Source organism: Mesoplodon bidens, assembly GCF_964165515.1.
Source record: "Mesoplodon bidens genome assembly, chromosome: 19".
NCBI classification, from domain to species: domain Eukaryota; kingdom Metazoa; phylum Chordata; class Mammalia; order Artiodactyla; family Ziphiidae; genus Mesoplodon; species Mesoplodon bidens.
The window spans coordinates 42,529,997-42,555,747 of record NC_138179.1 but is presented as its reverse complement, the minus strand read 5'-3'; the positions used below and the strand labels follow the sequence as shown (position 1 = coordinate 42,555,747).

The 25,751-nt window shown below is 52.3% G+C and overlaps 1 protein-coding gene across 8 annotated transcripts in view; it reads left to right on the top strand.

Moving 5' to 3' along the window:
* Positions 1 to 25,751, top strand: part of TBC1D16 (TBC1 domain family member 16) — an 85,614-nt gene that overhangs the window by 16,357 nt on the left and 43,506 nt on the right. For all 8 annotated transcript variants that reach the window (XM_081219481.1, XM_081219478.1, XM_081219477.1 and 5 more), the window contains exons 2-3: positions 765 to 1,004; positions 3,923 to 4,520. In XM_081219481.1, coding sequence (XP_081075607.1) covers positions 827 to 1,004; positions 3,923 to 4,520 — 776 coding nt within the window. In that variant the 5' untranslated portion in view covers positions 765 to 826. The remainder of the gene's footprint in view (positions 1 to 764; positions 1,005 to 3,922; positions 4,521 to 25,751) is intronic.

Here is a 25,751-nt window from a genome sequence, read left to right as displayed (position 1 = left end):
AAATTGCTGCCGTGGGAACAGGTTCCTCTAGACCAGTTCTCTCTCTCTTTTTTTCTTTGGGCCGCGCTGCATGGCTTGTGGGATCCGAATTCCCCGACTTGGGATTGAACCTGGGCCCATGGCAGTGAAAGCGCCAAGTCCTAACCACTAGACACCAGGGAATTCCCTAGACCAGTTCCTAACAGGATGATTTTACCCCCTGGGGACATTTGCAATGCCCGGAGACATTTTTGGTTGTCATAGCGGAAAGGGGTGCTAGTGGAACCTGGTGGGTGGAGGCCAGGGATGCTGCAAAACACCCTACAACGGGCAAGACAGCTGCCACCACCAAGAATGACTCAGCCCCGGGGCTTCCCTGGTGGCGCAATGGTTGAGAGTCCACCTGCCGATGCAGGGGACACGGGTTCGTGCCCCGGTCCAGGAAGATCCCACATGCCACGGAGCGGCTGGGCCCATGAGCCACGGCCGCTGAGCCTGCATGTCCGGAGCTTGTGCTCCGCAACGAGAGAGGCCACAACAGTGAGAGGCCCGTGTACCGCAAAAAAAAAAAAAAAAAAAAAAAGAATGACTCAGCCCCAAGTGTCCGTAGCGCCACTGTTGAGAACCCAGCTCACCCTCCATATGGCCTTGTGCTAGCAGGACCCCTTCTGTGGTTCTACAGCTTCCGTTTCCAGCCTACTGGTGTGGGGTAGAATGCTGCCCCAGGGATACCCAGTCCAAGTTCATGACCTTGGCCATGCCTTTTCTCTCTCTTCCTCCCCCAGGCAGGTCTGGAAGAGCCCCGCCTGGGCCCAAGTGTGCAGAGGATGGAAACACTCCCCCGGCAATGTCTCTGGGCCGCCTCCTTCGCCGGGCCTCCTCCAAAGCCTCAGACCTCTTGACCCTCACCCCCGGTGGTGGCGGTGGGCCCCCTTCCGTCCTGGATGGGGAGATCATCTACTCTAAGAACAATGTCTGCGTGCACCCGCCGGAAGGGTTGCAGGGGCTCGGGGAGCACCACCCAGGTGAGCCCAGAGAGGGGAGGCCTGGGGTGACAGGCCTGGGGTCACATGCTGGGAGAGGAAGGCTTGGGGTCACAGACCTGGGAGGGGAGGGCTGTGGAGTCACAGGCCTGGGGAGAGCTGGCTGATCTCTCTAAAGTTAGCAAGCTCCTGCGTCACTTCTCCATTTGCCCTAATTTCCCCATCTGGGAAGCAGGCCAGTGACCTTTGACTCATGGAGGGGAGGCAGGACGGTTTAAGGGGAATTAGCCTGAATTTGCAAGTAGAAGAGGGCATTTGAGCACTACAGGGCTTCTGGGAGCAGGGAGCCCCCTGTGCGCGGGGAGGGAAACCAGAAGGGAAGCGGGGCATCCTCTTCTGCAGGAACCTGCCCAGTGAGAGGCTTTCCACCAGGCCCCCTTGAGCATGTGCAGGAACATAGCCCTCAGGACAGTCTTGGTGGTCTCGTCCCTTCCTGCAGTCCAGAGTGTGGGGTGAGGACTGAGTGGGGCATGAAGCAGGCCTAGGAATCTGGGGACGTGGAAATCTTTGATCCTGCACACCCTCTGTGCTTAAATCCTCTGTTTTGAAATCAGGGAAGAAAATTCTTAGACTCTGCAGGGATGGAGATGGAGGAGGGTCCTTTCCTGACCCTCTACATGGGAGCCTGGAGCTACCCTGAGCCATTCCCGGGACACTCCAGTCCATGGCCTTCCTTGGTCCCAGGAGTGGGAAACTTTTCCTGTAGTGGCGGTGACTTTGCTATCTTTTGCTAAGCCACAGAGAAAGAAACTACATTTTTTCCAGGGCTCCAGTTGTATTCTGAGCCCCCAAACATCAAGCTTCCTTGTGCACTAAGGGAGTGGGCACAGATTCTCTTTGCAGGAGTGTCACTGACTGTGACTATTCTGAGGCAGGGGGTGTTAGACCTGGTTATGGCAGCCCAGTACTCACACCTGAGTCCCTCAGCCCTGCTGCTCTGAGGAAGCATCGAAAAGATGGGATAGTGTTACTAGAGGTCTGTGTGGTCCTTTGTCATTTGCGCAAATGACTTGCAACAGACAAATGTATCGCTTTACGTAATTTGCACAACAACCTCATGAGAGTGGCTGGAGCCTGGGCAGGCCTGTCTCTCCGACAAGGAGGCTGGTGCTCAGAGGTGCTCCCCAATGCCAGCCTGGGGTAGAGGTGGGGTGAGGGCAGGCCCTGGGCTCGTCCTGTGGCCTCCTTAGGCTGCTGAAAGGTGCTTCCGTATCCCCAGTCCCAGTGCACCTGCAGCCTGGCTGCAGCCCACCTGAGTCCAGACAGAGGTCCCACATCAGATGCCAATACATTTAAAATTATGAATTACAGTCAGATCTGGGCACTTTAATGCATGCAAATTATGTGTCAACAAAATACTGAATAAATAAATTAATAAAAAAAGACAAGTTTAAATTATACTAATGAACTCTTTGAAGAGTATTCTGTCCTCCTGCCTTGATAAGCATATCTTTACAGTCACCCGGATAGTTAGGTGCAGACTTAGAATCACCAGACCCTCCAGGTTCCAAAGCAGGAAAGCCGGCTTCCGGCCCCAGCTCTTTCCTGCACTACAGGGGCCCCGGGTGGTCTCCTGGGGACACCAAAGCCCCATCCACAGCCCCCACATACAGCTCAGGTGGGAAGCCCCGAGCAGGCCCTGGAAGCAGACTCTGAACTGTGAGGGCAGGGGATTCCAGGGTCCTGGTCCCTGGAGTGTGCTCTAGAAGGGGGTGCAGGCTCTGGGTGGCATGTCACCTTGACCCTGTGGACGCCTGACCACGGGACCAACTCCGAGGACTTGGGGTGCCAGGTGCAGAGGTTCTGGGCCTGGGTCTGAGGGTGTTACATGTTCTGGGCATAAAACAAAAAAAATAGCAGCAGCCTTTGGAGGGCTTCTGATATCATCCTGTTGTGATGGGAGGCAAGGGAGGGGGGGCCAGAGGTCTCAGGCTCCCTTCCCAACCCAAAGCCACGTGATCTGCGGGTGTGGAGACACTTGGCGTCACCCGAATGTTATCCTTCTGCATAACTGGCTGACAGCCCTGGAGTTCCCCCCACCTCTTTTGGAAATGGGAGCCAGGCTAAGGATTCTGGGTTGAGCCAGAGCCCTGGGGCATGAAAGGAACCCCAGTTCCTGCCCCAGGGGCTTCTCAGAACAGAAACCAGGAGGCCTGGGAACCTGGTGCAACAGGCCCAGGAGTCAGGACACCCCGAAATGGCAGGTGCTGCAGGAGGAAAGGCCACCTTTCCCCAGACTGAGCAGTCAGGGGCCCGAAGAGCCCACCCACGCACTGCCGGCGGCCTTGGAGAATCGCTCTTCTCATTTTTGTCAGCAGTGCAGGGCATGACATCGAGATGGCCCCCTCTTCCAAAACAGTGGTAAGGAAGAAATGCTAAGAAGCCACAGCCAACTGGAAAAGGCCCAAATGCCACTCATCTTGGATTTATTCTTTTTGGGACATAACAATAAAATCTGCTGCCTGTATCCCTTCTAAGACTGTGGTGAGGCTGTGAAGCCAGTGGGGCTTCTGGGCCTCTGTGTTCCTCCCCAATTCCCTGGGCTTGCCCAGACCGGGAGGCTGATGGAGGCAGGGAAGCTCTGGAGCCCCCAGACAGTGGACAGGGTGGGGCTCTGAACAAGGGGAGGAGGGAAAGCACAGGACGGGCTGCTGCTTGAGGTCCCGGGCCCACTGGATCTGCTAAGTGTGTGTGCTTAGAAAATGCCCACAGCACTCATTCATCCTGCGCTCAACTGTATCCCTCAGGTGTGTTTTCTTAGGGCCAGGCTGTGTCTGGAGCTTGGCTAGTCTGCACAGCCCCACAGTTTTACCAACCCAGGTGTGGCTCCTACGAGAAACCAGCCAGCGGAACTTCGTGCATGGCCCTCCCTAACCATCTGTGCTCCTGACCCCTCTTAGGCTACCTGTGCTTGTACATGGAGAAGGATGAACTGCTGGGGGCTACGCTCATCCTCGCATGGGTCCCCAACTCCCGGATCCAGAAGCAGGACGAGGAGGCGCTGCGTTACATCACCCCCGAGAGCTCCCCCGTGCGCAAGGCACCCCGCCCTCGGGGCCGGCATACCCAGAGCTCGGGGGCCCCCCACCCACCGTCCCCCATGGAGCCCAGGCCCACCCTAATCCCCAGAGATGAGGACATCCTGGTGGTGGCCCAGAGCATCCGAGACCCCGAGCGTGTCAGCCCTTCGCCCGAGGACGGGGAGAAGCTGGCCCTGGGCTTGGGGACAGACAGCTCCCTCCTGGCCTCTCAGCCGGCCCACAGCGACTCCGGAATCTTGTCGGCGGTCAGTTCGCAGAACGGGACGGAAGAGGGCCGGGAGCCGCGACCCGAGGCGGGCGAGGAGGAGGGCTCCTTGGAGCTGTCGGCCGAGGGCGTGAGCAGAGCCAGCTCCTTTGACTCGGACTCAGAGGCCTTCTCTTCACCCTTCTGCCTCTCGCCCATCAGCGCCGCCCTCGCAGAGAGCAGCAGCTCCGTGTTCCTGGAAAGCGAGAACGGGTGAGTTCCTGACCCCCCACTGCCTCTCTGGAGCCAAGGGCAGTGGCATTTGTCCCCGCTCTGCTCACTGAGCGCTGCGGATGCCTGCATCCCATCCCGCAGGCACCAGAGCCTCTGCACGCTGTCCCCTCACTTCACACCACCCTAGGGGATTGTGATGGATGCACAGTCCGGGGGAGGGGGGCTGGGGGTTCCCTGCCTTTTCTCTCCCCTTCCCTAGGACTAAACATTCCCTGCCAGGTCTGACTGGCCCCATAACCCCCCTGGTGCCAGGCCCCAGGAGTCCAGGTGTCTTTTGTGCTCATCTCTGGAGGAGATGGTCGGTTATCCCACAACCCCCAGGCAAACTCAGGGAGGCCTGGGTGGTGGCCGAAGGCTTGTGGGGGAGGCCTGGTCCCCAGCCAGGCTCTGTGCTCTACCTGGGGCCAAGCCAGGCACGTGGCCCAGCCCGCCAGAGGCGTCCCTAGCCTTTCTACTTCTCACACCCTCAAGCTGTAAGAGGCTGGAACACAACCCTGGGGGAAGTTGGCAGCATTTACTGTACAGCCCCAGAGCCCCGGGGAACCAGATGCCTGGGCACACTGGCGGGCTCACTGGCCACCCAGGCAGGGACCAGGACGGGCAGCAGTGAGACCTGCCCCCTGCCTGATTGGGGAGGGTTGTTGCAGTCACATGGCGGCCACCACACAGCGTCGTCAGGGGGCCTCAGGGCCTCCCAGAGGTAGGTGTGCACAAGGCTTATGAACCACAGGCTTGGGCTAACCCAGAGCAGCTGGGGCAGGCCTGGGATGGGCAGGTGTGGGGCTTCTGCCGCCCCTTCTCATGCTCGGCTGTGGTCCTTGTTCTCATTAGATTTCTAGGCTAATAATGGTGATGATAGTAAGCGCTGACATAATCAAACAGTCAGCACACAATTATTGAGCTCATGAGATGAGATGGGCATGTGATAAGTGTGAATGGTCTGAGCTTTGCCTGGGCACTGGGCATGTGTGCCATGGATTAATTCTTTTTATGCTCACAACCATCCATCCCAAACCCTGTGATGTAGGTGCTAACATCAATCCCTGTGTATAGAAGAGGAAAGCGAGGCTCAGAGAGAGGTTAAGGAACTTGCTGGAGGTCACCCAGCTAATTTAGGAGCTGAGTCAGATTCGAACCCTGCTGGGTCTACACCAGACCTAGAGCACATAAGGTCACATGAACTGATGTAATCCCAGAAGAAAAGGAGTAGGGCGGAGGAACGCAGAATGCTTTGCTGGCTTCAGCCGGAAGGAATTTGAGATGGATTCATTCCTGTTTTCTTCCCCTCAGTAAGATGTGGCCCATTAAAGCCCAAGGGTAAACTGATAACATCCATCTCAAGTACTGGAGGGTGCACGTAAGGGGAGCGGTCAGCTGTAGTCGAGGACTCCAGTGCCCCATGAGGTTCCCTGAGCCGTGTGCTGTTTCCCACCAGGAAACCAGGCTGAGAACATAACTCAAAGCCACGCCTGGGTCCCCGCTGCCAGTGGGGCTCTGTCAGCGCTCCCCCTGCTGGTGCCACACTACCAGTCACTCCCCATCCCCCTCCCTCAGCCACTTTCTGTCTCTATGGATTTGCCTGTTCTGGACATTTCACCTCAATGGTATCATCCAACTTGTGTCTTTTTGTGTCTGGCTCCTTCCCTAAGGTCCATCCAAGTGTGTCAGCACTCCGTTTTTGTGTCTGGCTAATATTCCCAACAATTTCCACCTCCAGTTGGATTTGGAAGCATTATTCTGTATCGAGTGCAGACTCCTGAGCTAAAGCTGGGTGGCGTCTGTCAGGTGTGAAAGTTTGGCTGCCCCACGATGAGTCCTTTCTGTGGTCATGCTTTGGGAACCCTACTTTTACCTTCCAGATCCCTGCTCCACCCAATTTAATTTAGGGGTCATGTTTCTGCTTAGAGCTGCAAGACGTGCTCGGAAGACTAGTGTTGTCAGGGGGCTCCTTCCCTCGCCGTGGAGCTCTAACAATTCCATATTGCTTGCTTTTCTGGCCCAATCAGTCCAATTCAGCTAAGGCTTTGGGCTGGGGCAGGATGGCCATGAGTGTGGTCCCTCCCTGCCTCCCGGGAGCGTGTGCTTCAGTCAGGGGCTGATGTGGAAACAGCCGGGCTTTGAGACGGAATGTGAGAGGTATTACAGGGAGGTACCCTGGTTCCTGACCCAGCCGTGCTTGACAGGTTGCTGGGAGCTTAAAAAAAAAAAAACAGATGTGATTTCAAAAGGGGCTGGGTGGGCCCTGGAATCTACATTTCCTGCCAGGCCGTCCCTGCAGTTCATGTTTACTTGCTTCTTTGCTCTCAGAGCTGAGTTGCAGTTTCGTCTCCCCACCGCATCTGAGACCTGGAAGCAAAGCTGGTGTTCCTCCACTCCCTCCCTCCCACAGCTCCTGCCCTGTGATGGGCCTGGAAATTGGGACTAAATGGTCAGTAGTACTGGGTGCTATAGAGCAGGGCTTCCCAGCCCAGCGAAAAATGAGAATGCCCCAGGCAGCTTTGAAGGCTCCTGATGCCCAGGCCACACACAAACTGATTGAACCAGAATGGCTGGGATGGGGCCCGGGCCTGGGCAGTGTTTGACCTCCCCAGGGGTTTCCAAAGTGCTGCCAGGTATGAGAACCGCTGCTGGGGTAGGGAGCACGGGGAGAGAGGTGTGGGCCTTGTGCCTCAGGCAGAGGGCATCTGGGGCGAGGTCCTGGAGCACTGGCATCTGCTGGACCAGACACCCCTCAGGGAGCTTGTCTTTGAGGACTTGAATGCACTCATAGCGGCTCCTGGAGAAGAGGCCCTTAATTTAACTGGGAATTGGCTCCCTGGGAGGGGAATGGGCAGGCTGGCTCATGGGATCCCTCTGGTGGCAGAACTGAAGAACTACACATGAAGGCTGAGCCTGAGGCTGGGGATGGGCGAGGAGGGGGAAGCAGCCCCCATCCGAGAGTCCCCTAAACGTTTTGTTATGTGGCTGGTAGTTCACAGAAGGGCTGAATGGTTAGAAAGGCAGTGTCCATTCGTGTGCTACCTGCGGGGTATAGCCCGGCACAGCCTCATCCCTAGATGGCAAGGCCAACTGCCATAGCCACCCCACCAGCCCCGTCACAGTGATGGCTGGAAATCCTTGACTATATGAGTGTCCAAGGACTTGGGAAATGGGTGGACAAGGAGAGCTGTGCTGCTGACTTGTCATCATGGACCCTCCTCCCATGGAGATCTGAGTTATACAAGCAGGGTTTAGGGTCTGTGGCTCTCAGCCCCGTACATTCCACAGTGTCAGAAATCAAGGCTTTGGATTGAGATGAAGGTGAGGATGACCACCGACAAGATAAGTGGCCATCCCATCATTCACTTCTGTCCTGAGAGGTACCCAGTCTCAAGGGCCAGTTGGATGAGGGTGTCATATAACAGGACCTGCATGTGGACCCCCATGTGGCGTGTCAATTGCTCCCCCTTGGGGAAGTGTGTGGCAATATGTATGAGCTGAAACACAGCTCCCACTCCCTAAATCAAAAGGTCTCTTCCGGAACTCGTCCTAAGAAATAATCTAAACTCAGAAATAAAGCACATTTGCATGAAGATGTTCATCATGCTGTTCTTTACAATGGAGGAAAAAGGGGAAGAATCTAGAAAAGGAGACCCATCCATTACAGTTTATCTTCCAGGTCAAGAGATTTTTAACAGGGGTCCATGAGCCCCCTGAAGTCTTACACCACTTCCTGTATGTGTGCTCATGGGTGTGCAATTTCCTGAGGAGGGAGCACCCTCTGACTCCCCAAAATGTTCAGAACCTCGGTACTGCCAGACAGAAGAATGTGTATTTATAAAGGCTGTGCTGCAGCATGGAAATTTATAGTGCATCACAAACAAAACAGGTAGCAAATGATGTGCACATTTTGATTGAAATCTATGGAAAGGCCTGATGCATGAATGAGGTGGGCCAAGCAGTGCTGCCCACTAGAATTTTCCAGATCTATGCCTTCGAGATAACACCACTGGCTTGCTCAGCTAGGGAACACTTGAAAGGTGGCTAGTGTGACTGACACACTGCATTTTTTATTTTATGTGATATCGATCGAGATAAATTTAAGTGGCACATGTGATCACTCTATTGGACAGCACAGGTTGAGAGGAAGCTGTGCCAATACGTTAGGATAGCGTGGTTACGAGTAATCTTTTTCTTTTCTCATGTTTCAAAAATGTTACAGTGTGGTTATATTAATCATAAACCCACACACAGCTTAGACTGGCTCACCCTTGTCCACTGTCTTGCATGCTTGTTTTTTTATTTTTGTTCTTTGGGAGTTTTTTGGCCGTGCCGCACGGCCTGTGGAATCTTAGTTCCCCGACCAGGGATAGAACCCGTGCCCCCTGCAGTGGGAGCACAGAGTCTTAACCGCTGGTCTGCCAGGGAAGTCCCTTGCAAGCTTGTTAATGAGAAGACCTCCTAGACCCTGTGAGGTCCTTCCCATGAAGCTGATGCTGATGGTCTGCCACCCTCGTCCCCAGAGTTGTCATCGGTGCCCCCACCCCCAGGGTAAATGTGTGCTGTGTTTCCCCTCTCTCATCCCCTCCTTTGTCATTCTTGGTGTGTGTTCTTGGGGCGGCCATCCCGAGTGAAGGGTGGCGTTCAGGTTACAGAACGAGCTGGGTGGCCTTGCCACGCAGGGACTCTCACCATGGCTTCATTGGTGCAGTGGTCCAGCCAGCCCAGACGTGGGTCCAGGAGAGCCGGGTACAGCGCCAGGGGGCCGCGGGCTGCCTGCCCTTGGGGTCTTGCTCTGATGCTCACCTGCCTCCTGACCTCCTGTCCTCTCCTCTTTTCCCACACACGTGGTGTTTTGGCCAGCCGGCCCCAGCAGGCTCACCCTTCCCCAGCCTCCCTCCAGCTGGAATGTTCTCCCCTCCCCTGCTGAAACCCCAGCCAGACTTCGGTCTCCTCCGTGACCCCTGCTCGCTCTACAGAGCTCCTGCTGCTTTCCCCGGGCGTCTCATTTGTGTGGCATTTAACATATGCCGCCTTGTGCTGTTGCTTTTCCGTGAGACTTACCTGTCACCTGGACCAGTGCCGTTCTATAGAACTTTCCGTGGTGATGAACGCTGTCCCATGTGGTAGCCACTGGCCACATGTGGCTGTGGAACCCTGGAAATGTGGCTCTGGCAATTGAGCGACTGGATTTTTAATTTATTCATCTTCACTGAATTTAAAGTTCAGTAGCCACAGGCGGCAAGGGCTTTGTGTTGGACAGTGCAGGTCCAGACGAAACAGTGCTTGTGAGGGGGATGGAGGGAGTAGTCACACTCCTGGCAAAGAGTAGCCCCTCAAAATGCTCTGTCAAGGGAAAAAGGGGAAAAGACCAGAAAACTGAACAGGTGTTCCCCCCCCACCCACGCAGGGGCTGGCTTACTAGGGGGTGGGTGACAGGAGGGGTCACAAGCAGAAGCCAGTGAGGAGGGACGGCGACAACGGATGACGGCGCCCACCCCGCAGAGGGAGCCAGGCTGAAATAAATGGCAGCTTAAGTGCTTTTTGCCTTTAGGAGGAAAAGGCTCTGTGACACCAGAGTATCAGCCGTAAAGGCTGAATTATTCATACCTTCTCGTTGTCATTGGTATAACAGGCCCTGCTCTGGGGAGAATCCAGCCTCTGAGAAGGACCTGGAGCCCATGAGCTTGGTGGGCCAGGTCCAAGTGTTGAGTATCACTGATGGGGGGCTGCCAGGAGGGACCCAGAGGGTGTCATTCTGGGTCACCCAAAGCCTGGTTCGGGGCAGGTTATGTGATGCCATGAGATTCCTAGTTGCTTTGGGCGGTTTTCATAAATAGCCTTGCCCCATTCCTTTTCTGTCCAACCATCTCAGGGGAAGTGGACAAGCCTGCAGGAGTGAGAGATTCATCCAGAGCCACTCACTCCTGGAGACGGGGTCGGGGGGGGGGGTGTGATATAAACGAGGGAGACGCTTTTCACCCCTTCCCACCCATAGTAGCTAAAGCAAATAAGAACCCTCTCCCACCTCTGGGATGGGAGGCTGAGAAGAGGGGAGCCAGAAGGATGGGACCCTAAAAAGATGAAGGGGGGAGCAACAGGGAGTGGCCAGTGGCTAGACCAGTGAATGTCCTTGGAGGCCATTCCAGCAGCAGTGGGACTGGGGAAGGGGTGAGGGAAGGTCCTGGGGCTGCAGCCGCCTAGGAAGGGAGGACGATGGTCGGAGAGGAGCTGTGGGACGGAATGCTGGGGGATGAGTGTGGGCTCCAGAGAGATTTAGGAGGTGGCATGGCCAAGAGTTGGTGAGAGATAGGATGGCCAGGCGCTGGGGGGTGCACCCCCACCCCCCAAATTTCAGGAAGATATATCTGAGGTAACTCAGTATTGGTTTAGCCCGGGTGCCCCGGGTCCCCCTGATGTCCTGAGGATGCTCCTGGAACACCCACCCTCACCCCTTCGGGGCCCCCAGCAGCAGCCTGGCAGCCAGGAAGCTGGCAGCTTCCAAAGATCTGTTGTTTGGGTTTGTTTGTGCTTCTGTAACCGGGAGCTGAGATTTATTTCTTTAAAACATCCCATCTCCCGACACCCTGCAATCTGTTCTGTGCGTCGTTAAGACTAATCTTGTCTTATGTTTCTGTAGCACTCGGCAGGCTCTGTGCCGGCATCTCTCCCTCCACACCCGCCGCCCGCCTGTTCCAAGCCCCCCCAGCCAAGGTGGCAGTCACCCGTCACTCCCCATCTCTGTGCCTGGGGATGGCTGGTAGCAGTGGTCCAAAGGAAGCCGCTCCGAGAAGGGCAGCTGGTGGGACTGAGCCCTTGGACCTGCCTGGGAGCCTCACTGCTAGGCAGGGAAGCCAGGCACTGCCTGGGGAGGAGAATGGCCCTTCACTGTCTGCCCCGCAGCTCTAGAAACGCATTGATGGGCGGCTGCCACTGCCTCCAGGAGCTTGGAGGGGCTGCCAGGCAATTCAGGCTGGGTCTCGACAGTGCCCAGTCCCTTGGTGTGAGACTTAGGGCAGCTGTTGGCTCAGACACACTGTCTTGGGAGGGAAGGGGCAGGCCAGCTGGGCTGGGCAAGATCTGCAGTCAGATGTGAACCAAGTCCCACGTGATCCCTGGGGCATGAGCTTGGCGAGGTGTTTAATCTCTCTGCCTCAGTTTCCTCATCTGTGAAATGGGTCCGTTGTGAAGCCAAAGAGAGGCGAAGAGCAAAAGCACTTCGAAAAGGTTCAGCACAGAGTAGGCAAATGGTAGTCATTTACCAGGATGATAAAAATAAAAGTGGCACTTTTATGGCACCTACCAGTGTGCCAGCCAGATATTAAGTGCTTTGTGTTAGTTTCCTGGGGCCGCCATAAAGAAGGACTGCAAACTGGGCAGCTTAGAAAAACAGAGAGGGATTCTCACAGTTCTGGAGGCCAGAAGTCCAAAATCAAGGTGTCTAAAGGGCCTTGCTCCCTCTGAAGCTCCAGGGAGGATCCATCCTGCCTCTGCCAGCTCCTGGTGCTCCAGCCATTCCTCATGGCTGCGCCCCTCCAATCTCTGCCTCCATCGTCATGTGGCTTCTCTTCTTGTAAGGACACCAATCCTTGGATTTAGGGCCCACTCTCAGTGCAGGATGATCTCATCTTGGGATCTTTAACTGATTATATCTGTAAAGACCTCGTTGCCAGATAGGGTCATATTAGGAGGTTCCAGGTGGATGTGAATTTGGGGGACACTATTCAACCTAGCACGTGCTTTGTGGGTACTGACCATTTAACCCTTAAAACAATGCCTGTGGTCAGCGCTGTTCTTCTCCTGTTGTAGAGAAGGCTGAGGCACAGGGTCACAGAACGAAGGCTCCTAGCTGAGGTACCAGCTCTGAAGTTAAGAAAGCAAAACAAAATCGGGCCCTGTGAAGCCCCTGTTTCCATCATCACTTGGCATATCAGTCGCCCCTCCTGGCCCAGCCCTGGCAGCCCTCTGGGTCTGTTCAGGAGCCCCCCGAGAGGCTTGTGGGGCCCGAGCAAAGATGCTGCGGAAATCTACTTTAAAAGTGACAAAAGTAATATATGTATATTTTAGAAATTTGGGAGGAAAGGCATAAAGAAAATATTTATGGTCATCATTCCTTTCGGCATTGCTATTATCATTTTGGTTTGCTTCTCTCTGGCCTTTCAAAGTTGGGGATTGTAATTGTCCATCTCAGGGGTCAGCAGATCTTTTCTGTAAAGGACCATGTAGTGCGTATTTTCAGTTTTTTGAACTGTACAGCCTCTGTGTAGCTTCTTAACTCTGCCCATAGAGAGAAAGCAGCCACTAGCAATATGGAAGTAGTTGGGTGTGGCTGGGTTCCAATAAAACTTGATTTATGGACTCTTTGAATTTCATATTATTTTCATGTGTCATGAAATATTTCCCCCCTTTTGCCTTTTTCAACATTTAAATATGTTCAAACCCATTCTTCAATTAAAAACCTGCACATGGATGTTTGTAGCAGGTTCCGTCATAAATGCCAAACTTGGAAGCAACAGATGTTCGTTCTTCAGTAGGTGAATGGAGAAATAAACTGGTCCATCTAGACAAGGGAATTCTATTCAGTGCTAAAAAGAAATGAGCTATCAAGACAGGAAAAGACATAGAGGAAACTTAAATGCATGTTGCTACGTGAGAGAAGCCAATCTGAAAAGGCTACAGACTGTGTGATTCCAACTATATGACTTTCTGGAAAAGTCAAAGCTATGGAGACAGTAAAAAAAAGATCTGTTGTTGCCAAGGATTAGAGGAGAGGGAGGGTTGAATAGAGCACAGAGGATTTTTAGGGCAGTGAAACTATTCTGGGTGACACTGTAATGCTGATACATGTCCTTATGCATTTGTTAACACCCATAGAATGTACAACACCAAGAGTGAACCATAACGTAAACTATGGCTTTAGATATTAATAATAATGTATTGATATTGGTTCATCAATCATAACAAATGTACCACACTAATGCAAAATGTTAATAAAGGGGAAAGGCTGTGTGTGAGTGGAGGAGTATCTAGGAACTCTTTGTACCTTCTGCTCAACTTTTCTGTAAACCTAAAATAAAACTGCCCTAAAAAATAAAGTCTATTAAAAAATATTCTTAGTTCATGGGTTGTACAAGGACAGACAGCGGGCCATTATGTGCTGACGCCGGGTCTAAACCATCACTGTCCAGTAAAAATGTAATGTGAGCCACATAAAATTTAAAATTTTATAGTAGTCTTTTTTTTTTTTTTTTTTTTTTTTTGCCTCTCACTGTTGTGGCCTCCCCCGTTGCAGAGCACAGGCTCCAGACGTGCAGGCTCAGCGGCCATGGCTCACGGGCCTAGCTGCTCCGTAGCATGTGGGATCTTCCCGGACCGGGGCACGAACCCATGTCCCCTGCATCGGCAGGCGGACTCCCAACCACTGCGCCACCAGGGAAGCCCTAGTAGTCTTGTTTTTAAAAACTCTATTTTGACATAACTATAGAGTCACAGGAAGTTGCAAAAAATGTACAGGGAGGTCCCATGCATCCTTCATCCAACCTCCCCTGATGGCAGCATCCCGTGGAAAACCATAGTACATGCTGCAGACCAGGAAATGGAGGTGGGTACAACTCACAGATCTGGCTGGTCTTTCAAGCACCCATTTGTGTGTACATGTGTGTAGATTCCTGTGCAGTTGTATCCCATGTGTAGCTTTGTGTAACCACGACCACAGTCAAGGTACAGAACAGTTCCATCATCACACGGCTCCCATACACTCCCCTCATAGTCACAGCCACTACTCTATTCTCTGTCTCTGAAGACTTTCATATAAATGGAATCACACTCTCTGTAACCTTGATATGGGCCTTTTTCACTCAGCATAATGCCCTTGAGCTCCACCCAAGCCATCATATGGATCCGTAGTTCTGTCCTTTTTATTGCTGAGTAGTATTCCATGGTGTATACAGATCAGTTTGTTTAACTGTCTGCCCTTTGAAGGAAGTTCATTGATGGGTTGTTTCCAGTTTGGGGCATTTATGAATAAAGCTGTTGCGAGTATTTCTCTGGGAGAAATTCCCAGGGGTGCAATTGCTGGGTCATATGTATGGTAGTTGCATGTTTCGTTTTAAAAGAAATTGCCCAAACTGTTTTCCAGAGTAGCTCTGCCATCTTACATTTTTACCAGCAGTATGTGAGTGGTACAGTTTCTCCACACCCTCACCAGCGTTTGGTGTGGCCACTATTTTATTTTTTGGCCATTTTGATATACGTGTAGTGGTATCTCATTGTGGTTTTAATTTGCATTTCCCTAATGATTAGTGATGTTGAGCATCTTTTCATGTGTTTCTTTACCATCTGTTTATCCTCTTTGGTGAAATGTTTCTTCATGTCTTTTGCTTATATTCTAACCGTTTTTTTTTTAACTGTTACATTTTTGAGAGTTCTTTTTATTTTCTGGACACTAGTCCTTTGTTAGATACGTGATGTGCAAGTATTTCTCCCAGTCTGTAGTTATCTTTTCATCCTTCCAGCAGGATCTTTCACAGAGCAAAATATGTTAATTCTGGTGACACCCAATTTATCAGGGTTTTTTTCTTATGGATTTTTTTTTTTTTTACACATTTTAAAGTAACTTTATTGACGTGTAATTTGCATACAACTCATTACATGTATTTAATTTACACACACCAGAAGTATACAGTTCAATAAGTTATGACCCCATGAATGAATAATTTTCTACATAATTCTCTTTTCTCTGGTATTCCTCTCACCAAATTTGCCTCAGCCTCCCTGTACTCTGATTTCTCACTTTTTTTTTTTTTAATTAGTTTCTGCTTTATAACAAAGTGAATCAGTCATACATATACATCTGTTCCCACATCCCTGCCCTCATGCATCTCCCTCCCTCCCACCCTCCCCTTTCTTATGGATTTTGCTTTTGGTGTCAGGTCTAAGAACTCCTGGCCTAGTCCTGAATCCCAGAGATGATCTCCTGTTATTTTCCTAAAAATTTTATTGTTTTACATTTTGCATGTAAGTCCATGACCCATTTCGAGTTAACTTCAGTGGAAGGAGTGAGGCTTAGGGTAAGGTTTGTCTTTTAGCCTGGGGATGTTTGGTTGCCCCAGGACCATTGAGAAGGCCAACCCGCCTCCATGGAACTGCTTTTGCACTTTTGCCAAAAGTCAGTTGGGGCATATTTGTGTAGGTCTAATAGCCACATTTTAATAAGTAAAAAAGAGACATGTAAAATTAATTTTAATAATTACCCAGTATATGCAAAATATTACCATTTTAGCATGCGATCAATATTAAAAGTTGATGAGAGATGTTTAACATTCTCTATCTTTGTACTTAGTCTTGGGAATCCCATGCAAGCTTTAACCCTAGAGCACATCTCAGTTTTAATTCGCCACATTTCAAGTGCTTGATGCCATGTATGGCACAGGGCCACTGAGTTGGCCAGCTGTAGTCTCTATTGGTTGGTGTCCTGCTTTTGTTTTGTTTTTGTTTTTATATTTTTTAATGTTCTCTGGCCAGCCCTCTTCCTTTTTCCTTGATGGCTGTGTGGCTTCTAGGAGGAGGTCTAGAGAGCATTCTGTTGCTCCTGCTTGTTGTGGGGAAGGTTCTGTAGCCCTGACCCCTCCCTGGCTTGGAGCAGGGATTCTGAAAGTCACCAGCCAAGTGTGTCACCCAAGGAAGCAAGATTCCAAAGAGATGCATGGGGGAGCCCTTGCATGGGTGGATCTTCTTGAAATGGTGCTATTGTCTACTGCTCCCCCCGCCCCCGCAAGGACCATCAGCTCTTTACAAAGCTGGCCTCTTTCTATGAAAGCTGTCAGGACAGGGAGGAAATAGGTGCATCAACCCTCCCGAAGTGAAAAGAAGGAAGTTCAGCCTCTGGGAGAGGCTGTGCTCCCCAGGGAATTGGCATGCCCACTGCAGGATGGCTGTCGAAGGACAGGAAATGAAACTGTTGTTGGCCCTTCCCCCTCAGCTCATAAACCAAGACAGCCCCTCTGGAGGTACCTGATGCAACCCTCGATTTGTTGCAGGAGTTAGTGGGGATGCCTTCTGCAGGCTGTGTGGCTCTGACTGCACAGAGCCCCACTCGGGAGCAGAAAGCTAGAGGCCCTGGGGGCCCTGGCTTTTGCATCAGCAGCCCTGGCAGGGACTCTGCAGGGCCCGGGGCCCACCTGAGCTTCTGAGAGCTCTGAGCGTGAGGTCACAGAGCAATGATGCGACGGTGCCTCCCAGGTGAGACGGGAGCCCGAGCTCTGCCTTTCGGGACTCCCGCTCGGCTGTTGCAATGTAACCCAATACCTGATGAAATCCTCCCTAAAAGCGAGGGGGGGGGCAAATGACCTTTGTCTTTTGATCAGAACGTTCCTGTATCCTCTCCTGCTTGCCTTAACGTTCATTCCCAGCAGAGTAAACAAGGCATTTTTACTTGGATTTTCCTTTCAATTCAACCAGTGTTCCCTAAATGCCTGTGATGTGCCAGGGAGAAAGGGCTCCTGGTGGCCCCTCCACCATATCCAGAATGTGCTTCCTTGCTTCAGGGAATCTGTTTGGGGAACGTGAGAGTATCGTTTCCCTGACGATCTGACAGCTGAAGCCCAGCCACACTGGTCATTGCAAACCGCCCGCCCTTTGAAAGTCATGGGCTGGAGGAAGCAGGCCTGGGCTCTGGTGCCAGCAGGTGGCCTCGAGCAAATTCCCGACCTTCCTTAGCGGCAGGCAGTGACACAGATGGTCCTTAAGTGTGGCCACCCTGGAGCCGAGCCCCTGGTCACCTCCCAGCTCTGCCCAGCCCTGTGCCCTGGCAAGTCTCCATCCTCACCGCCCCGCCTTTTGTCCCACACAGAGGGACAGTGACCATCCATGCCCACGAGACCATCACGGGCAAGGCCCCTAAGTGCCCTGGAGGTTCCCAGGAGGAGGCATGGAGACCAGCCCGCAGGCTTAGATGGCACGTGCCTCTTCTGTTACATTTCATTTGATGGTTTCCAAGATGGGATGCAGACCCTCTAGAGAAGGGGGCCTTTCCTGAGGAGGGGTTTTGGGGCCCCAAAGGCCTATAGGAAGGAGGTGCCTGCCAGGGTCGAGGTAACATGGGAGTAAGAAGTCAGAAGTGGAAATGTTCTGGAAGGAGAGAGGGGGGCTGTCTCGTGGGTCACAGAAAGGGAGATTCGCACACATCTAGAAGGGAGAGGGAGGAGACCTGGGACCCAGCAAAGCGGGTGGGGGTGGGGTGGATTTGGCCTCTCCCAGGAGCCCCAGGGCTGGCGGTTAGGGCCGGACCCTGTAGATGGTAAAGGCATCAGGATCTGTCTTGCTTCTGTAAATATTTAAACACTGGGAGGATTATTTTTGGTAGCTACGGTCTCTCTCCAAGCCTGGCAGGCTGCCGGGCTGCTGGGAAGAGTGTCGAGTGACAGCGGGCTCCCTGCACGCTCCCCGGTGCTCCGCGTGTGCACGGCCACAGCAGCCACGATTTAATTGGGGTCACGGTCCCCCCTTTCGGGAGAGGGTGGACAGGCACAGGCTTATAGGCTTTCACCTTCAGGGTGAAACTGACGTGACCAACATGGATGTCGGGTCTCAGAAGTTCCCCTGACGGTAGTTGAAAGTGACAGTGCCTTGAGCTTCCAAACCACGAGCAGGGAAGTGTAGGGCCAGCTCCCCGACCGGGCACCCCCCAGGGAGGTCGCCACACTCCACCAGACCCACCTGGGGTGAAAGGACACATTGTGTGCCCCGCAGAGCATGAGGGGCTGCAGAGAGCCGTCTTTGTCGGGTCCACGGGGCTGACGTGCAGAGAAGCCTGCTCTCCGGGCGGGCGTGGACGTGGGGCACCGAGGGCCACCTGGGCGCGACTCTCTGGGAGTGGCAGCCCGTTTCCTCCAGCCCCAGAATCAGGTCTGTCTGGACATCACGGCCCTGCAGCTTCCCCATGAAAGACGAGACTGGCAAACACCATCCTTTGAAACTCCATTTTCCTGGAGGCGGCACTTCAGCTGAGGAGGGCTCTCCATGTGCCCAGCAGATGGCAGGCTTCCCCCAGATCAGCCAGGGGTGTCCCCTGCCCGCTGAACCCGCCGTGCCTCCTGACCCCACCCCCACCCGGTCTCCCCAGACAGGAAGTTCCATCTGCCCTTTGTTGCTCACCTGTCCCCACTCACTTCTCACTGCCCCCTCCCGAGGGGCTCCCTGAGGGTGTGCTGTTGGGAGGCGGACACAAGCTCAGACCCAAGCCGGCCTCCCTTGGCTGTGGAGCTGCCAGACGCTCCTTTCCTGTGTCCTGTCTCTGTTTTCAGCCAGCTTCTGTCTCCCCACTGACTTTCTGTCTCCTCTCTGGGGGTCTGATGGGTGGAGTATTGCCAGCATGACGCCCCCCAACCTTGCGCCATCCACGCCTCCCCAGAGATCAGATGGGTCCTAGACAGGCTTGGCCTCTGGCCCCAGAGCAGAGGTGCACGGCTGATGTCAGACCTGGGATGTGAGGAAGCGGTCAACCAGATATGGTCGCACACAGGGATGCAGCCTGGTTCCTGTCCTTCTCACTGCCCCTGTGGATGTGCTGACCCCTAGGACAGCCCAGCTGAGTCTCAAGGGTGGCCTTGTTTGAGATTTACTTTGCTGGACCCCCTCTTTTTAAAAAAATTATGCTTTTTATTCCATATATAAATAATACGTGGTTAATACAGAAGTGTTAGATATAAAGGGATGGTGCTCCAAAGAATTGAAAGCAGGGACTCAAACAGATGTTTGTACACTCAGGTTCATAGCAACATTACTCACAATAGCCGAAAGGTGGAAGCAACCCAAGTGTCCATTGATGGATGAATGGATAAATAAAGTGTGGACCATCCACACAATGGAATAGTATTCAGCCTTAAAAAGGAAGGAAGTTCTGACAGAGGCTACAACATGGATGAACCTTGAGGGCATTACGCTACATGAAATCAGCCAGTCACAAAAGGACCAATATTGTATGATTCCACTCATATTAGGTTCCTAGAATTGTCAGATTTATAGAGCCAGAGAGTAGAAAAGAGGTTACCAGGGGCTGGGGGAGGGTGATGGGGAGTTTGTTTCATGGTGACAGAGTTTCAGTTTGGGAAGATGAAGAAGCTCTGGAGATGGATGGTGGTGATGGTTGCACAACAATGTGAATGCACTTAATGCCACTGGACTACACAGTTAAAATGGCTAAAATGGTCAATTTTATGTTATGTGTATTTTGCCACAGTAGAAGAAAGGACAAAGAAGGGAAAAGAAGTTGAGATCATCAGGGTAATTGGGACTGTGAGAAACCACCTTGGGTGCACATCTTCCCAACCTTTTGAGAACCAACTTTTTCAGATTAGCCATAAGCCTATGTCGATTGTCCCCTGCCCCAACATTGGTCTGGAACTTCAGGCACTGGGCAGCCATGCCCATATGGCCTAGGACTCCTGTCTGGGGGCATCTCTGTGCCAGCTCTGGTGCAGCTGCCATGTACCTCTGTCTAGGCTGGAAGGAGAGGCCGTCAAGGCAGGCCACGGCACCATGGCCAGAGGGCTGACCGTGGCCTGGGCTCCCACCACCTGTCTCCTCCTGGTGACCAGGGCCTGAGACTGGTCGCCACACATGCCTCCCTGTAAGAGGGACGTATGCCTGCTCTCAACATGTCTTGTTCAACCCAAATCGAAGGCGGCGGAAAGTCAAATTCAGTTCTAGGCCCTGAAAACTGGTTCTTCTGAGACTCTGGTGGGCGGGGAAACCTGGAGGAAGCTCCCGGAGGCTTGTCAAGGTCAGATCAGGAGATACTGCTATCCCAGCCTTTTCCAGAACTTAGAAAAATAGACTCTCCCCGTCGTCTTCTGGGAATTGGGAAACTGAGCATGCCCTTCTGGGTGCCTGTCACTGAAGGGAGGGCACCATGGGTCCCCCTAAACAGGACCCCGAACCCCCAGCCTCCCCACCTCCTGCCCCAGAGGATGGGCGTTGACACTGGGAATCCAGAAGGGGGCATCAGGGAGGGGCATGCCAGCCATGAGGGTCTCCCTCCCACCCCCCAGTAACCTCTACCAATAGCGTGTGATGAGATTGGCCAGGACCAGTGTTTATGCCCCTCCTCTTACAGCAGGAGCACTGGTTTTTCTATTAATGAATGTTCTAGAGTCCTCCCAGCCTGCAGCAAAGCTAAAGGCAGCTCGGGTCACAGGCAAAATGAGCGAGGGCCACTGGGGAGGCGGGCCTGGCTTGTGGGAACTGGGCTGGTGAAGCTGGCCTGCCCTCCACTGCCCACCTTCTGTTAGCCTTCTGGGCTCCGAGGTGGCTACTCTCAGAGCCCAAACCCCTCTCCTTCTTGCCCTGGGGCCAAGTAGCAGGAGGTGGGGTACCAGTTGGGGTGGGTCCCAGGACCAATGCCAACTGCCCCAGAGGGCACGCCTGCCTTCTCAGAGGGACCCAGACACAAATTCCAGGCCTCCAGAAACAGCTAATCATGGAGTGACCTTTGAGTCTGGCAGGTGCTCAGCCAAAGATCAGCATGAACTTGCCCCAAATGGCCAGTGTCCCTAATGGCACAGGTCAGGACCTCCAGGCTGCCCTGGGGCCCACCTCTGGGGTCATCGCTCACGGGACAGCCCAGGCGGAGCCTGAGCCCCTGATGACTCAGCAACCTTCACCTCTGCCAGGACAGGGTCACCCTGCAGACGGTGCCTGCGCAGACTTGCCCGTCCAGCCAGGGTGAGAACAGCCCCGCCCACATGGGGAGAAGCCTTTAAAACAATTCTGGGCTCTGCACAGGCCCTTAACCCTGGCGGGGGTAGGGGAGTGGCAAAGATACCTGTACTTATTAGGACTTTCTCTGCAGCAGGCAAAAAATCATGTTTTTTTGTCCTCGAGAACACCCAGCGCCACGTGTATTTTGGAGGCCCCTCTGTCACTCAAACAAGGCTTAAAGAGGAATGGTCACCTGCTCAAGGCCACACTGATGGAGAGGACTGGAAACCGGTTAAAAGGCTTTGGGCGTTTAACCGAGTACAGAGCGGTAGCCCCCAGCTTTGAGAACTCCACTCCGATTGTTTAATGGGCAGAATTCACTCCTTGCTCACAGTTGCTCTTTGTCAGGGGAAAGCGGTGCTGCCTGTGCGGGTCTTACTGGTTCCCCACATTTGGGGTGCCCTTGGGGCCACCTCGAGTCCAATCTGTGAGTGGGATTGCAGGTCACCGCTCCCTAGCCATTCACGCCATGCTTTTACCCAGAGTTGGCGTTTGTATAATGGATGGCGGAAAATGTCCCCACTCATCCCTATGCTTCTTCCCCCATTTTTAAAGAAACGTCCTTTGGGGAAAACTTGTTCTCTCTTAACTGATTGAAAGACTTTTCCTTGGCAGAACTGAGGATACTGGGTCCCCAGAAAGGGCCCGGGGTTGGGGGCAGGCATGGGGTGGGATGTGGTACACCGTCCAGCCTGGCAGAAGTGGGAGGCATGGCCATGCCTGGGCTTTTCCACGGTGCTGGCCAGGGCACACTTCACTGTGCTTGGCAGAACTGAGCTTTGATTCTGTGAGGCTTTAACTGACAAAACAAGCAGGGACCACTGAGTTTTGCTTTGTGGCTGATTAACGATTAAAGGGACCAACATTCCATGCATAAAACCTTCCAGAAAAACTCCCTTCACCCCTAAAGTGAATGGTTTGGGGATTGTCCTCTTTGCAGTGGAATGGGTGTGTTGAGGTGCTGGTGTGCGCTGGTGGAATTCTTGGTTCGGAACACAGGGGAGCAGCCGCGGCTGCGAGGAGCAGGCAAGCTGTGTGTGTCTGACTTTCCACCACCATGTAATGATTGGGCAGATCCAGGGAACCCCATCGGGTGGTGCCCACCGTGCCCCTTGGTAGCTGACGGTGTAGGGTTTGGACTTAACACACAGCTCTCTGTAGTTGACAAAGGAAAACTATTTCCAGTTTGGGCAAACTGGCCACAGCCGTTGCTGAAGCTGGGGGAGAGGCCCGCCAACTTGGTGTGACTTTTTGGATGGTAGTGTTTTGTTTTGTGACTTTGGAAAGAACATGAAAGACTAGGCAGACGTCCACTTGCCAAGGGGCCCAGGGCTGGTGGCCAGGTCAGCACCTCCCTGGCAGGTGTCAGGGAAAACGTTCAAAGTAAATAAATACAGTGATTTCTGGGAGTGCATAATACCTTTCCCCTCTCTTTCCTAATCCCAGCGCCTGGGGCTGGAACCCCACAGGGAAAGTTCTTGTCCTTTCATAACTGAAGGTTGGCCTGGGCCTGGATGGGAATGGGGATCCTGGCTTAAAACACGCGTCCACACTCACATACACATGTGTACACAGACATACGACATATATGCGCACACACACATACACATACACCAGACATGCACACACCCCACACACATACACACACACAGTTTCAGGGAGAAGAACTTGAGAGTATTTTGTTTGAGTCAGAAGAAAATATTCAATATCCTCTCATTCTCCTCTACATGTTTAGTTTTTCCTTTGCTGTTTTTAAGAAAATCACTTTCGGAATTGCTGGGCTAGTTTTTCCAAGTTTAAGATACAGTCAGCCCTTTGTATCTGCAGGTTCAGCATCTGCTGATCAACCAACCTCAGATTGAAAACACTTGAGAAAAAAATTTTCTAGAAAGTCCCAAAAAGCAGAACTTGAATTTGCCACATACCAGCAACTATTTACCTGGCATGGACATTGGATTTACAACTATGTAGATAGCATTGCCACTGCATTAGGTATTATAAGTCATCTAGAGACGGTTTAAAGTTTATGGGAGGATACATCCCCAGTGTTCACGGCAGCACTATTTATAATAGCCAAGACATGGAAGCAACCTAAGTGTCCATCTACAGATGAATGGATAAAGAAGATGTGGTATATATACACAATGGAATATTACTCAGCCATAAAAAAGAATGAAAAAATGCCATTAGCAGCAACAAGGATGGACCTAGAGATTATCATACTAAGTGAAATAAGTCATATAGAGAAAGACAAATATCATATGATATCACTTATATGTGGAATCTAAAAAAATGGTACAAATGAATTTATCTACAAAACAGAAATAGACTCACAGACATAGAAAACAAACTTATGGTTACCAAAGGGAAAAGGAGGGGAGGAATAAATTAGGAGTTTAAGATTAACAGATATATACTACTATATATAAAATAGATAAGCAACAAGGATCTACTGTATAGCACAGGGAACTATATTCAATATCTTGTAACAACCTATAATGGAAAAAGAATATATTTATATATATGTGTATATATACATGTATATGTATATAAAACTGAATCACTTTCCTGAAACTAACACAACTATACTTAATCAACTATACTTCAATATAAATAAATAAATAAACAATGTATCCAGGAGGATATGAGTCGGTTATATGCCAATACTATGCCATTTTATATGAGACTTGAGCATCCTCAGATTTTGGTATCCACAGGGGTCCTGGAGCCAATCCACCACGGGCATGAGGAAGGACTGAATAGCCTTTAGATCTCATACAGACATAACATCCAAGACCCTCAGAGGGTTCCAAGCCTGTGGGCCTCCAAACACGTGTGTTTGCCCCGTATTAAAAGCTCCACAAAGGAAAATTCCTCGCCTGCCTCTAAGCCAGCTGCTGTTGAAAGAGCCCCCAAGCCCCTCTGAACCCATATCTCCTTATTCCTAAATAATGTCCTTTCCCCTGAGAACCAGCTTGCAGCAGTGCCCAGAGTTCTCCCGGCGGAGTGAGGCCACAGTCACAAAACTGGGGGAAAATACTTCCCAGGGGCATCTCCCACCCGCAGCCTGCACCCTCGGGGAGAGTGATGGTTCCTGGTCACCGGGCACATGCCTGCACTTGTTTGTCCTGTTTTTAAAATAACCATCCTTAAAGAAATGCTTGCTCCTCACCACCCACAGACCAAGATGTTCTGGACAATTCCCTCTCTTGGTTGGGTGGGGCCACAGCCTGGAAGACGCTTCCTGCGAGCCTGCTCCTGGCTGGAGGCCCGATTCTGCTCCGGGCAGTGATACAGCCCCTCCACCATTCCCAGTCCTGACCTTCTGTTGCCCACGGTGGAGGTGCCTGGGCTCCACCTTGCATCCAAGGGCCTCTGTGTAAACAGAATACCCCAGGTGACTTTGCTCCAAGGCCACTGCAGGAAGGGAGCCTGGGAAACACAGCAGCAGAGCCCACAGGGCAAAGGGACAGCTGACCTCAAGTCCAGCTCCTCTCAGCGGTCGTGGTAAAGGCAGCCCAGGGCCTGCCTGGACAGCCCCCAACCCAATCCTGCCCAGCCTGCCCAGGAAGGGCCTCGGACATCAGTCTGGCTGCAGGCTTCTCATTCAACCAAACCTACCCACTGACCTAACAGGAGTGACATGTCCCACTGAGGATGCAGGATACAGGGCTCAGCCACAGCCTCCTGAAGGGTCAGGTTTGCCGAGCTCTTCCTGGTGAATGGGAAACCCAACTGGGATGTTGCTTTCCAAGGTTAAACCCACTCACTTGCTGGAGCGGCCCCGTCCTTTTGTAAGACACAGGAATGGTGCATTGTGGGCATGCAGGCCCCACTCATCCTTCAAAGCAGGAGTTGCTGCCCTGAGTCCGTGCTTTCTCAGGCGGCAGGGGCAGACTTTGTCCTCTCCTTTGTCCTCTGACGCAGATCTCAGGGTGAGGATGCTCTGCAGGCAGGGGCTCTGGAAAATGTCCTGGGGGCTATGGAGCCACGTGGTTGTGTTGAGGATTTGGGGCCGAGGGGCCTGCTCTTAAGCTCTGATTCGAAACTGTGCATTTGTGACAAACAAACACATCCGCTTGGGCTGGATATCTGTCTGGGAGGATGATCAGAGATCTTGCACTCAAGAAGTGAATGCATTCTTGCAATGTGGAGCTTATACCCAGCGTGCCCTAGAAGTACAAGGTCTGAGACCAGTGTACAAAGCTAGTGATGGCTTTGGGCCCAAAGTGGGTGGATGCGAACCCAACAGCACCTTTGCTGCCTCTGCACCCCACCCCCTGCATTGGGACCATGCAGGAATTGGCACTGCAGTGATTTATGCAAGTGCTAATCAAAAGCTTTTATTTTCTGATTATCTCTCCATTTGATGGATGTCAGATGCCAGTGCAGTCAAAATATAAACAGATTCAAGTCGGAACATTTCAAGGAAGAAGCTAGCCGTTCCAGAGAGCAGAGGACAGTGCCCCTTAC